The sequence below is a fragment of the Aethina tumida genome, chromosome 3 (genome assembly GCF_024364675.1).
Source record: "Aethina tumida isolate Nest 87 chromosome 3, icAetTumi1.1, whole genome shotgun sequence".
NCBI lineage: Eukaryota > Metazoa > Arthropoda > Insecta > Coleoptera > Nitidulidae > Aethina > Aethina tumida.
Window position 1 is genome coordinate 5,774,398 of NC_065437.1, and position 14,948 is coordinate 5,789,345.

Consider the following 14,948-nt stretch of genomic DNA (forward strand, 5'->3'; position numbering starts at 1 on the left):
AAAGATAATATAATAAATTTATTGCAGAATTATTATATTGTTTTATATTATTTATTATTATTCCACAATATTTGTTGAACTTGACTTCCGTCAATTCTATTACAATTTTAGTAAAACTAAATGTAAAATTAGTATTTTATATTGAATATTATCAATTCAAATCAATATTAAAATTATTAAATGCTGTGAATAAAAAAATATAGAAAATGAGAGGTTTTTAAAATTTTTAGTTTTTTTTATAAAAATGGGTTCAATTATCTTACATTATCAGAATCTATTATCTATCTCTTGTAGAAAATTCTAATAATTATACTAATATACATTTTTTCACAATGATTAAATTCCCCCAAGTAAGGAAGTTGTAAGATTTTTTTAACCTATTTGGAAAGTACAAAAACTGGTTAAAAATAAAAATAAATTATTTTAGCCTTTATTTAATAATTTTCAAAATCTGTGTCTCTTGTAATTGATAAATATACATAACTAATGCTTATTGAAGTTTGCTTATTGTAAATGTATTAAAATTTTAGTAAATAATGTAAAATAATATAAAATAAAATAAAAAGTGTTTTTCAAGAAAATTCTAATAATTAGTTTAATTTAAGAATTGATATTGAAATTATTTTTTTTAAACTATTAAGCTTTCCATATTATTTGCACTAATTAGAAAAAAGGTGCTCTTGATTAAATTTGATTAACACAACCATTTTTTAGATATTTCAGTTTTAATGTTTATTTTAATCTTATTCAAACATTAAAATTAAAATATCTCGAAAACGGCTGTATGTATCAAAATTAATTTAGAGTCCTTTTCTTGTCTAAATTGTGCAAAAAACATAAAAAGCTTAATAGTTTTAAAAAATATTAAGTTGTAAGATTTTTTTTAACCTATTTGGAAGAACAAAAACTGGCTAAAAAATAAAAATAAATTATTTTACAATTTTCAAAATCTCTGTCTCTTGTAATTGATCAATATACATACATCTATTAAAATTTTAGTAAATAAGATACAATCAAATAAAATAGGAAATGTGAAGTTTTAAAAGTGTTCAAGAAAATTCTAATAATTAGTTTAATTTAAGAATTTATATTGAAATTTTTTTTGTCCTCTTTTCTACGCCACTGAATATTTTTTAAACTAGAAATTTTCCATGTTTATTTTAATCCTCTTCAAACATTAAAATTAAAATATCTCAAAAAACCTGTATCTATCAAAATTAATTTAGAGTCCCTTTTTTTTCTAAATTGTACAAAAAACATAAAAAGCTTTATTAAGCTTTATTAAAAAATATTGTAAATATTGACAAATGTATTTGTCAGAATTAATTTAGAGCATCTTTTTTCTTCTAAATTGTGCAAATAACAACAGACTAACAGTTAAAAAATAGTCAGTGGCGAAGAAAATGGAGTGTGTAATAAATAAAATTTATTACATTGAATTAAAAGTATATATTTCAAGATACAAAGGTTACGGAAATATGACTAAAAACAATTTTTAAAATTTAAATGTAGAGTTTATTCTTCAGGATATATTTTAGAAAAAAACAGTCATTTAGATTTTCTTCATTATTGAAGATGTTTTAACTGCTCAGATTAATGAATTTTTTGACTTGTAATAATATATTTATTTAATTTAATATTTAATAAAACAATTTTTCTGTATTATATTTGGTTTATTCCAGAAATCTTAACGTAATTATTAATTAATATAATTATGTAAATCATTTTTTTTATAATCATCCAGAGATAATTGTTACTTTTGCTTATTTTAAAGAAATATTAAAACAAGGTGTTAGATAGAAAATAAACAAATAAACAGTTATACCTAAATATTAAGATAAATCTTAATATAATTATCAATTGAAAATTGTTAAGATGAATGATCACTGATAAGTATCAATGAACTTGCTTTACATTACACATTAATATTGGTAATTTAAACAGAAAAGTATAAGAAAGAAAACCAATAAAATGACTTTATCACACCGCTCAGAAATTAATAACTTTCTTGAATATTGAATCTTAACATTTTACCCCAGCAACCGTAAGTCGCCCGTAAAATATTCAAGTGGATACGCCGTGTATATTTAATGGCCGCCGTCTAAAAGGCATAAATACTCGTTATCGTCTAATGCAAGAGCAACGAATCGATGATTTACAGTAAAGAAAAAATCCGCACCCAACTAGAATTAATAAGTAGGGCCGGTAAAGTGAAAATAAATCGGCCGAGTAGTGCGTCGATGGGGCCGGCGGCATCAATCTGCCATCGTGCACTAGATGCACGCGGTGCGAAGCCCTCCACGGCAACGTTATCCAGGGACGTCTCTCGAGCCCTCTTCAAAGTATTTTATAGCCACCTGAACCCCGTCACCCCGCCCATCCCCCCCGCGCCGTCGTTGCACACACAGAACAAGCTTGATCGCAGGAACCGGGGTATAAATTACTGAACCCTCCTCCCTCCGCCTCTTGCGCCCGGCTTGATTCATGCGCCACGGCCGTACGGCTGAAGCTGGCCATGTTTCATTTCTCTCCTTTATCCCGCCTAAATTGGGAATTGTGTTTTTCACCTTCTCCGATTGTCCGCTACGTTGCCCGTTGCCATTCGTTAATTAGATGTCCAATTTTGTTTTTTTCCCTTCCCAAACAAGCGGCTTGTTAGCAGCAACTACGTAATTTATTAAAGCTCAACAAACAATCATTTATTATTATTATCATTACTGGGGGGAATTAAAATTTAAAATTTTCAGTGTCTAGCCAAATTTTATAATTATCAAAGCCTCTGAATTATACATGGCGGGATGTGATCGATAAACGATTTAACAAAAATTCGGAAATTTCAATAAACCAAAATTTATTATTCACTTCAGATTCCCAGCTAGCTGAACCGTATAAATTAGACTTTCGATCGGCGCATAATTTTCGAATAAACAGTCATTTCTGGAAACGTTGATGGCAACGGTGGCATTCTAATTAAGTCGGTGGTTGATCGTGTACTCAAAATAATTACAACTAAACAAATGGAAACGACAAACACTAAACATAATTTAGACAGGCGATTATCTCATTGTTAAGCAAAATCCAAATAATTTATTGTGGGGGGATAACGGGCAAAAAACACGCACGAACCGTATTTATATACTACATAAATTAATTGTAACATAAAACGCCATAATTTATACTAATAAACAGACCATTAGACTGAGTGGAAAAACAAATAGAGCAACGATGTCGTTTGTATTATTAATAAACATTATCCTGGCAATCGTTTCTAATTTTTTTAGATAATCACCACTTTGCATTAGAGCACGGATTTAAATTTTCTACGTCTCTAATGAATTTCCTCGTTTACACATGACAGAATTTAGTTAGTTAGATAAAGTAATCGTTATACGCTTCCGTTCCTGTTCAATTTATATTTTATGTCAACCTTTCGATAAAAAATATACTGTATGATCAAACATGATTGACCGAAAACACTGCTTTCCCAGATAAGTGTCCTCAATGGCATCAAAAAACATAAATCAAGCTGTTATTGCTTGTTTTATTCCTACAATATCCTAAATACATAAATAAATTACTTTTTATAAAGGTTCTAGTCAATCATTTTTGATCACACAGTAATTATTTAGATATTTTTTAAATTTTGTATAAATCATAAATTATAAAATATGAATAAATCTATTTTTATATGCCTTTTATCTGTTTGATTTATGTAGCCTGTAAAAAATGTGTGATCAAAAGTGATTATTTGGGAATAAAAATAAATGTCAACTGTTTTAACTTGTACCTAGAACATTTTAAGCCACCATTTGTCAAAAGTGATACGTTATAATTGTAAACACAGTAAACTTATAATAAATAATTATAATAATTGTAGAGTTATAATTTATATTATTATAAAATATAATGTTCAAAAGAAAAGAAGAAGTTTTACTTTTCTCATTTTCAAATCTTGAACTATACCTAATAATGTTATAAATACTTACTATACACATTTAAAAATGAGACGTCACATCTCCGACAGTAATTTCTCTGTCAATCAGTTTTGATATCACAGTATATTTTTTGTGCATTTGTAAAATAAAATGAACTTCAACACATATACAGAAAAGTTAAATAATACAAGTAAAATTCTTTATTTTGCCCAGAATTGTACGTATTATTAAAATTTACTGTGTGATTAAATATGATTGACCATACTACTCTCTTAAAAAATAATAACAGTAAATACTTTTCACACATTATATTTTAATGCCATTTTTTAACATATTTTGATAGTATTAGTTTAAATATGGTGTCCAATATTTTTGAAATATTCAAAATTTTGAATATTTATATACGATGAGAACACCTTTTTCTGTTAATCATTTTTAAGTATTTTTTGTTGAATAAACTATTTAACAAATTGAAGAGAAATAGAAATACTCTCACTAGACATAGGAACAGATTTCTTAATCTTATAAAATATATTTTTTGAATAAAATTTGAAATTAATTAAATTAATTGAATTGGCATGAAAATATAATAAAATCTAAGAATATTATTAGGCATATTCCAAAAGTTGGATAACATTTCAGAGAGTATTTTTTATGTTAATCATTTTTAATCGTTAAGTATATTTTTGTTAAATAATTAAAACATATCATAAATTGAATAAAAATAGAAATACTGTCACAGAATAAAAGAAACGGGATTCTTTATACAATATATAATTTGTACACAATTTGAAATTAATAATATTCCCAAAATATTGGACAATATTTAACTGTATTCTGTCAAAATGTATATTAAAAAGTTTAATCTCCTCTAAATGTAATAAATATTAATAATTTTATTAGGTAACTTTCAAAATTTTGAATTTAAAAATGAGATACAACGTCAGAAATAGTTTATTCTGTTAATCATTTTTAATCGCTAAGTATATTTTTTTAGTTATAATTAAAATATATCATAAATTGAATAGAAATATAAATAGTCTCACAAACAGATTTCTTTATTCTTTACAATATATAATTTGTACATAATTTGAAAATAATAATATTCTAAATAAGTATTTAAATGAATTGTGTCAAAATATATTTAAAACAAATGTAATAAAATCTAAGAATCAAAATTTCGATTATAAAAATGTCATAACAACTCAGAAAGAAGTTGTTTCTGAATAATTTAAAATGTAATAAAAGCTAATATTTATTTTACTTCAGTCTTGTTCAATGTGTAAAAGAGATTTATTGTTTTACAATCAATAATTTTCAAAGAAAAGGTTCGATCAATCAATTTTAATCACACAGTGAATGTGTAATAAGGTTTTTTAAAAATATACAGGTTATATATTTTGAAACATAAATAAATTCATTTTTTATACCTTGAAGGATGAAAAGTTACGTTATGTAAATGTATTATTGTTGATGAACATAAATTATTTTGTAGTGTTTTCTCTTCAATTACAACATTCAAAGCACCTAATTAACGGACAAATGAGAATATTTAATTGTTAATTGTTATAAAAATTTTCGAGCTATTTATGTGGTGTCCTGGTATAAATAATATAAAACATAATGACACTTCCCCGTACACGTGATTTTTCTCCAATTACGCACCACCTACGCAAAATGCGCCTCTACAATCATGTATTAAATTTCACGGTTACAACGAGTTGTTTTCAGTATTGTTGGATTTTATAAATAGTTCTCCGTGTGGGCAATATATTTAGAATTTGTTACAATGGTAGTTTTCACGTTATAACTATTTTTAGTTGGCTCTATTTACATTCTTATCAGGAAATAGATTAATGCCTTCACGTTAATAACGTACAACAACAATGAAAGATCATCAGAAAATAATATTTTAGATTATTAATTAATTGGCAAGTCCTCCAGTTCATTGAACGACTACCACCCACAATTTTTAATCCACCAATTAAACATATTAACCATCTTTCATTGGCACCATTTCCCATACAAGTCCGCTTAGATCTTATATTAAACATATGCCGCACATTTTAATGCACAAATCTCAATTTATGAAATGTCAAAAATATATTTTACGATCCATAAGTTACAGTTAATGTAGTTCTCTCGGTTTGCATTTAGGTAATGTAATGCGAAAGTTTGGCTTTACTTTATTTCAAGTAATACACTAAATTTAATTTCGTTTGCGCATCTTGATGGTGAAAATTGCCGCAGTTGTTGTCATTGAATCATAATTGGGGACGTCTGTCGGCAAAATAAATAAAAAAATGCATTTTTACTCACAGCTTTTTGAAAAGCTTCTAAAAATCAAAAAAAGTTCAAATCCTCAAATTTTAGGAATGAATGAACAGTTGTTAAATATAATTTTGTAAGTAAAAATTGAAAAATTATATAACTTGGATATCTTAGTTAATTGAATGTTGACAACTCGAAACTTGTAAAGCTTTTGAAAAACAAAAACTTCAAATATTCAAGTTTTAGGAATGAATGAACAGTTTTTAATTAGGATTTTTTAAGTAAAAATTGAAAAAATATGAAACATGGATAACTTGGTTAATTAAATGTTGAAAACTCGAAACTTGAAAAGCTTTTAAAAAACAGAAAATTCGAATATTCATGTTTTAGGAATGAATGGACAGTTTTTAATTATGATTTTGTAAGTAAAAACTGAAAAATTATGTACTTGGATAACGTAATTAAAAATTGAAAAATTATGTAACTTGGATAATTTGGTAAATTAAATATTGAAAACTTTAAACTTCAAAAGCTTTTAAAAAACAAAAAGTTGAAATATTCAAATTTTAGGAATGAATGAACAGTTTTTAAATATGATTCTGTAAGTAAAAATTGAAAAATTGTGTAACTTGGATAATTTGGTAAATTAAATATTGAAAACTCGAAACTTCAAAAGCTTTTAAAAAACAAAAAGTTCGAATATTCATGTGTTTTTAGGAATGAATGAACAGTTTTTAATTATGATTTTGTAAGTAAAAATTGAAAAATTATATAAGTTGGATGATTTGATAAATTAAATGTTGAAAATTCTAAACTTGAAAAGCTTTTAAAAATCAAAAAATTCAAATATTCAAATTTGAGGAATGAGTGAACAGTTTTTAAATATGACTTTGGAAGTGAAAATTGAAAAATTATGTAACGTGGATAACGTGGTTAATTAAATGTTGAAAAATCGAAACTTGAAAATGAACTTCTTAATTCTTAAGTTTTAGGAATGAATGATCAGTTTTTAAATTTGATTTTGTAAGTAAAAATTGAAAAAATATGTAACATGGATAACTTGGTTAATTAAATGAAGGAAACTTGAAACTTGAAAAGCTTTTGAAAATCAAATAGTTCAAATCCTCAAGTTTTAGGAATAAATGAAGAGTTTTTAAATATGATTTTTTAAGTAAAAGTTGAAAAATTATGTAACATGGATAACTTGGTTAATTAAATGTTGAAAACTCGAAACTTGAAAAGCTTTTAAAAATTAAAAAGTTCAAATACTCAAATTTTAGAAATAAATAAACAGTTTTTAAATATGGTTTCATAAGTAAAAATTGATAAATTATGCAACAGGGATAACTTGGTTAATTAAATGCTGAAAACCTGAAACTTGAGAAGCTTTTAAAAATCAAATAGTTCAAATCCTCAAGTTTTAGGAATGAATAAACAGTTTTTAAATTTGATTTTGTAAGTAAAAATTGAAAAATTATGTAACATGAATAACTTCAATTAAATAAAGGATAATAAAATAGATATTTATAACCTTTAAATTATAGAACAAAAAAAAGTTGTTGTGACTAAGATATACGTTTGTTGTTATACAATTAATTTTGAGATATTTTTAAGTTCAGGAAATATAAATAGAATGAAGAAATCTAAAAATATTTCGAGCCATAACTCAAGAAGAAACTCCGAAGTGTATCACGTGAAGTTAGCAAAAATTACATGTTTTGAAACCGAATTGGCCATTAGGAGAAATAAAACGCGCCGTTACGGTGTTTTATAAGCAATTTGCCTATCAAAATAGTCAATTAACGGCAATAATGCAAGATAAATGCCGTAACCCGTTGACACATAAATATAATAAAATAATTTGAAAACATTTTTGAACCCGGTTCAAGGTCCCGCCGCGCTTTAGTAAATAAATACGTACCGGAGCCACACAAAACGTGGGGAATGAATATTTTTTCTCGCTGCGGAGAGACGACGTCTGACACTAACTGCATAATTAATTTCGAAGAAACGGCCCAATGGCCTTTGTCCGCCGGTGCATAAGTCTTCGACAATGAACAACACAGCGTGCATATATCATGTCGAACGTAAAAAAGCGCATTTTTTGTGCCGGAGACTTGTTTGGGACACCGGAGAACCTACGAGGGAGGAATAATAATTTTTCCGATAGCCATCGGTGCAACAAATTAAAACGGCTTTTTAGTTTTAACGGACGCCTTTTTGCACGACGTATTATTTTTTATGCAAATCGAACCCTTTTGTAATAATAAATTTCGTCGGGCAAGTCCAGAAATGTTCAAAATAGGACCCCCCACAATATTCAGACTATTCCAATATATTACTTTTAACTTTAAGCTTTGAAGTTATAATAACTTTAAATTTCACAATTGGTTTCATAATGTCTAAAGCTCCAATGACAAAATCATTTGAAAGCTTTAAAGTGCTTTTAAGATCATTTTGTAATTTTGTTGTACATTTTTGGATTCATTTTCAGATGTAGTTAATTGTATATCCTGAAATGTTGATGTCTAAAGTTCCAATGACCAATTGATTTGAAAGCTTTAAAGTAATTTTAAGAATATTTTATAGTTTTGCTATTTTTCATAATTTAAAGGGCCATCTAAACATTTACAATACATTTTTGAATTCATTTTCAGATGTAGTTTATTTTATATTATGAAATGTTGATGTTTAAAGCTCCAATGACCAATTGATTTGAAAGCTTTAAAGTGATTTTAAGAATATTTTATAGTTTTGCTGTATTTTCATAATTTAAAGGGCCATCTAGACATTTACAATACATTTTTTAATTCATTTTCAGATGTAGTTTATTTTATATCATGAAATGTTGATGTTTAAAGCTCCAATGACCAATTAATTTGAAAGCTTTAAAGTCATTTTAAGAATATTTTATATTTTTGCCATATTTTCATAATTTAAAGAGCCATATAAACATTTACAATACATTTTTGAATTCAATTTTGGATGTAGTTTTTTTTATATCCTGAAATGTTGATGTCTAAAGCTCCAATGACGAATTGATTTGAAAGCTTTAAAGTGATTTTATATTTTTGGTGCATTTTCATAATTTCAAGGGCCATCTAAATATTTACAATACATTTTAGTATTCATTTTCAAACGTAGTTAATTTTATATCCTGAATTGTTTATAATACGAACCCCCACTACATTTATATTATTTTCTTAAATTTAACGGTTTGTTGTTTTTAACGAAAATTATTAAAAATATTTTAAATTACTTCTGATTATTCAAAATTAACAACATAACATCCAATTTTACAAATAATTTTAAGACAGTTAAAGTTAAATTTTACAATTAGTTTTATGTTAAAAGTTGCCTTTAAAGTTACAATGACAAATTCTGTCATTTAAAGGCTTAAAGAACATTTAAGATTTGACTTGAATTTTTTTGTATTTTTACATTTTTAAGAGCTGTATAAACGTTTACATTATTTTATTCCTTCAAAGCTACAGTGTCAAATATTGTCATTTAAAAGTTTAAAGTGCCTTTGGGGTTTTGTTTTATAATTTCGTTAGATTTTCATATTTTAATTGATTTTATATTCTGAAATGTTCAAAATAAAACCCCCTACATATTTATACGATTTCTTTAAATTTAAAAGTGATTAAAGATATTTCTATTTTTCAAATTTACCAACCTAACGTTCAATTTCATAAATTATTTTAAAGCTGACTTTAAAGTTCAAGATAAATTTCACAATTAGATTTATGTTAAAAGTGCCTTTAAAGTTAAAATGACAAATTCATTTAAAGGCTTAAAGTACATTTAAGATTTGACTTTTGTTGTATTTTTTCATTTTTAAGAGCTGTATAAACGTTTACAATATCTTGCTGCTTCAAAACTAAAGTGCTTTTATGACTTTAATTTATAATTTTGTTTAATTTTCATATTTTAAAGATATATCTAAATATTTCCTTCTACTTTTTCAAATTTACTAACTTAACGTCCAATTTTATAATTTATTTTTATACAGACTTTAGAATTAAAGTTAAATTTCACATTTATTTTGTGTTAAAAGTTGCCTTTAAGTTCAAAGGACATTTGATTAATTTTAGTCTATTTTTACATTTTAACGTTTACAATATCTTCAGAAGAATGATAAAAAAGACTTTATATTGTTTAGAAGACTCAATAGCAAATTCTGTTAATTGAAAGCTTAAACTGTTTTTAAAACTTTAATATATAATTTTGTTGTATTTTCACATTTTCAGGTGCCATCTAAACGTTTACAATAAGTTTCGAATTCATCTTCAGACGCAGAAATCACAAAATTTGTAGAAAAATAGTGTTACAAAAAAGTATAATTCAACATAAAACTGTTAAGTGACCAATTTACCGCAAAATTAAAGTGACTTTCACCCTATTTTTTTAAATCGTACTTTTTACCTGAACTTTCAAATCCACGCTTTCTAAAAAAACCCTTTTTGTTCGTAACTCTAAAACTGACAAAGGGTTGTTACAATTCGAAAGCGTGACCAAAGGCTAACCCAAAAAAAACACAGAGGATTTTGTTAAAGAAATGAGAATTATTTCGACGGTGGTTCAGCGAACAAAATACGAAGAGACGATTAGCGTCAAGTCCCGCGTCTCTACATAATTTCCGACTAATCTGCCCCGACTTTTTTTCCAATTCGTTCGTCTAGTAAATTCCCCGAAGTGTGTAGTCTGCGTGGTTCGTGAAGAAGGGGGTTTTTGACCCAGAGTGCGACTCAATTTGAATATATTTTTAGAATGGCCAGTTCAACGAGCATAAACAAATTCATTTTGCTAGATTAAGAGAGTCTTGTTTGTTGCACTATGGAATTAAATGTGCATAAATTCTACAAGGTCAGTCACGTATAGCTAAGGCAAAAACAAAAAATTGTTTTCCCAAACAAAATCGTTTATGTTACAAGTACGTTTTGATAACGGTTATTATACACATGGTGGTGGCAAGAAGTCAAATCAACTAACTAGAAGGGGGCCAAAAGCAAATCAATTTGGAAGAGGTCAATTACGTTTGAGTAGTAAGTACCATTTTGTGGCCAAAACCATTTTGTTCTTTTCACCTTGTGGGTCTTTGTTTGTTGAATTATAAAACGCTTCCAAACCTTCCAATGTTGTTTACAAAAAAGCTAATTTACATACGTACTATTGTACTACTAGTTTCCGACGGTACCGAACTTCACTCAACTTATTCATAAAAACGTAAAGATTTTCTTTGATATCTCAGTTAAATTGACTGATTTAATTGTAGCAGCAACAACAGAAATTAAAATAAACTTCAATGCGCATTGCGAAAACAATTAAACCAAAGTTAGTACTACTAAGGGGTACTTAAACTTAAAGTTAGTGGCCTAAGCTAATAAAATAAATAAAAAATTGAATAAATTACCATTGTACTCACCACAGACGACCCGATCAAAGGGACTCATCCAGTCTAAAAAAAAACACAAGAAAAACGATGAATATTGAAATAAAATGGCGCCGCAGCTTTTTTTCATGCAAGCCGCCTCTTTGATATAAAGTTCACGTAGCCCGCGTAGTTGCAATTGATGGAATATCTGATTTAAATTGTAGAACACAAGTTTTATGGCTTAAATTTTATTGTTATACGCCACTAAGTAGCCATTAAGTGTCGTTTTATTGCCATATTTTCAGCAATTGGATTCTTAAAATTCACGGAGGCATCGGCGGAAAAAACGGCTGCCGGCGGCCGACGGCTACGCGGCCAGATTTACACGTCATAAAGCCGTTTTATGACAATTAATCGACTTCGGTGTGCATTGTTTTTACAACAAACGTTTTTCGGGCTTCTGTACCAAGTTTGTGAACCGGGAAACCGTCGGACTCCGGACGGGTCCCGTTTTGTCCGTCCGCCGGTTAATTTTATTGTTAGTGGATCCATAAATTTTATTCGAAAGCCCATAATTGACTTCAGCAGTTAAGACACGCATGCGTTTTCATCGTTATATTATAATTACAGGCCGGATTAAGCTCGGTATTTATTTAAAAGTAGAATAATTAAACCATTGTCCCGATTTATTACTAATGAACGCAATAAAATAAAACTTGACTTAAGTGGAGAATAATTCTCTGTTTAAATATGACACAAAGCAAAGCTTTTTATTGTATGCTGAGTTAGAAGCTTTTTTGCCCCATTAATATATAAAAAAAGTAATTATTATTTGCAAACAACCATTAAATCATTGATTTAGATAGAAAATATGTATAATAACTATTAAATTAACCTTAATGGCGGTTATATTATTAATTAAAGCTTTAATTGTTGCATTTGTGCAATTAAATCATGTTTTTTCTTCGTAGCAATGTTTGGTTAAAATGTCGTGTCTTATCGTCGATAATTTGTCGTCATAATTGTAATATGGCATTGTCCTAATAGTTATTGCCCAATTAAATTAGGTATTAATTGCACAATTAAATTAGTTAATGTGTGTGAAAATTTGAGGCCCGTCAAAATATGATTATTATAAATATTGGTGAATGCAATAAAAATATTATCGCCTATTATCACCAATAATGCAGTCGTAACGATTATGATTATTAGGTGTTTAGACATTGTAAAAGGTTTTATGGGAGCATAAAAATAAAAACGCTTCCCTTGAAATCGGACAACGTGACCGTATTCTAGTTATTGCGTCAATTACCCGGGAGGCAAAGGCATGCGAGCAAAAAAAGTCGTTGATTACCTGTGATTGACATCCACGGATACCTGGGTATGTCCGGTATGGGCTGTCCGCCGGGAGCGGTCGGCTGGGAGCACGAGTTGAGAGGATCCACAACGGCACTGGCGGCCTGGTGATAGAACTGAGCCGCCACCGCCATGGAGGCGGAAGCGGCGCTCACCGAACTGGCGGCCGACACGGCGGCACCGTTCTGATGGTGGTGGCCCAACGTGTAGTTAACCATGGAATCGGTGGGCGCCACATTGCCGGCCAGTCCGGCCGTGTACCTGCAGGACTTGTCGGTGGCGGCGTCGACGGCGGCGGCGGCCGCCAATGCGGCGGTACTGGCACTGGTCGGAAACGCACCGGGTACCATGGAACCGGTGGCCGCGGCGGCGTTGAAGGCTGCCGCAGCCACGGCCTGTTGCTGGTGATGGTGGTGGGCCGCCGCCGTGGCCGCCGACACGTACGGATACATCCTGGAGGCGGGCGATGTGGATGAGGCGCTGCTGCTGGAGTGTTGTGGCGATGAGCCGGTCGGCGAGCCCGATGAGCTGTAGTTTACGACGGAAGCGAGGCTGGCTTCGATGGACGAGGTGCTGGCGGGACTTTGGAACAGCTGCTGATGATGAAACTGTTGATGGTACTTGGGAAGCATGCTATCGATGATGAATTTGGAACTCATTGCTGACGTGCAAGGTTCCAGTCACTGTACCGTCGCGCACTTATCATAGTCCGGTTAGATCGTCGGTATAATGATCACTGTAGCACACGCTTTTTACGACCGGCGGCCACTCAGCAATATCAACAAACAACAACAACGTCGTTTAAACCCTATTGCGGACTATTTCTTACGCGTCCTTCTCCTCTACTTCTTCGAATCCTTTATGACCCATGTATGTTCGTCTATGGCCCTCTATGCCTTATCCACGGTACTAGAGAGCTAATGGCGCCCCTCCACGACCGTGCCAATCCGAGCAGGTGCGGATCCGACCAATGGGCGGCCGCGGAAGGCACGCGGCGCTCGATACACCACGTCCCTCCGACACCAGCTCACGCTCTCTCACAAAAGCCGGCCTCATGTCGCAAACGTCTCTCATCTCCGATGCTCCGTGCCGAGGATGCTGGCTTGCTTCCTCCTGGCCGGCCTGCGGCGCATCTCTGGCGCAACACACTCTCGTCCGTTCTCGCGTTGCTCTTGCCAAAAACCCTAAGAACTTACGTACGAGCACTTTTTGTGCTAACGATGGTTTTATCTGTGTGATCACACCTGTGTGATCTACACGGATAAAGTTGTGACTTACCCTGCTATAATAATATAAAGGTCAACAAACTTTAAGACATGCAATCCCATAATTAAATGGAATTTAAAAAAAAAGTAATTAAGGATGTTTTTGGTATTTTAAGAAATGTTATTAAAGGTGTTTTAATAGAAGTTAAATGATGTTTATGACATGTTTTTCTTTAAAGTGAACATTTAATTAAAAAATTACATTAATTGTCGGTGTTCAATGTTGTGCAACTAATTTTCATTTACTACAGGTGTTTCTCAAAATCACCTACATACATTAAAGTATGTTTTCTGCCTTTTAATTACTTGTAATGTAATTATGAACATTAAACATTGATTAATCGCCTAAAACTAACTAAATAACATGAAAATACTTAACTATGTATTATTGTTTAGAGAATTTTTAGTCTAATAAAGTTGTCCAATCGGTCTTTTTGAGTCAGTGCCCCATTTTTTTGAAATTTACATTTTGTATTCAGATCTAAAACAAAAATCGTTTCTTGCTGTTCTTGTGAAATATTTCTTTAATAAAAATTCAACCTTTGAAAATTTATTTTTGATATAGAAGTTAGAAAATATAAAAATGATGAAGGTTATTTTTTTTTAAGTAAACCTTTTACAAACTTTAATATTTCTTTGTGAAAAAAATTAAGAAATAAAGAGATAAAAACTAAATTTTAAAATTGTTTTGTTGTTTGTGAATTATTTTATTAAGAAACGACAAGAACATTTTTGTTTAATTGT

At 29.8% G+C, this 14,948-nt stretch overlaps 1 protein-coding gene across 2 annotated transcripts in view; it reads right to left on the reverse strand.

Moving 5' to 3' along the window:
* Window positions 1-13,941, reverse strand: part of LOC109602157 (homeobox protein abdominal-A homolog) — a 47,804-nt gene extending 33,863 nt beyond the window's left edge. The window contains exons 1-2 of one of the 2 annotated variants that reach the window (XM_020018485.2): window positions 12,938-13,941; window positions 11,635-11,667 (exon numbers count right to left, since the gene is read on the reverse strand). In XM_020018485.2, coding sequence (XP_019874044.1) covers window positions 11,635-11,667; window positions 12,938-13,598 — 694 coding nt within the window. In that variant the 5' untranslated portion in view covers window positions 13,599-13,941. Of the gene's footprint in view, window positions 1-11,622; window positions 11,668-12,937 lie in introns of both variants that reach the window. The other variant, XM_020018484.2, reaches the window with a different exon arrangement.
* Window positions 13,942-14,948: the final 1,007 nt, after the last annotated feature.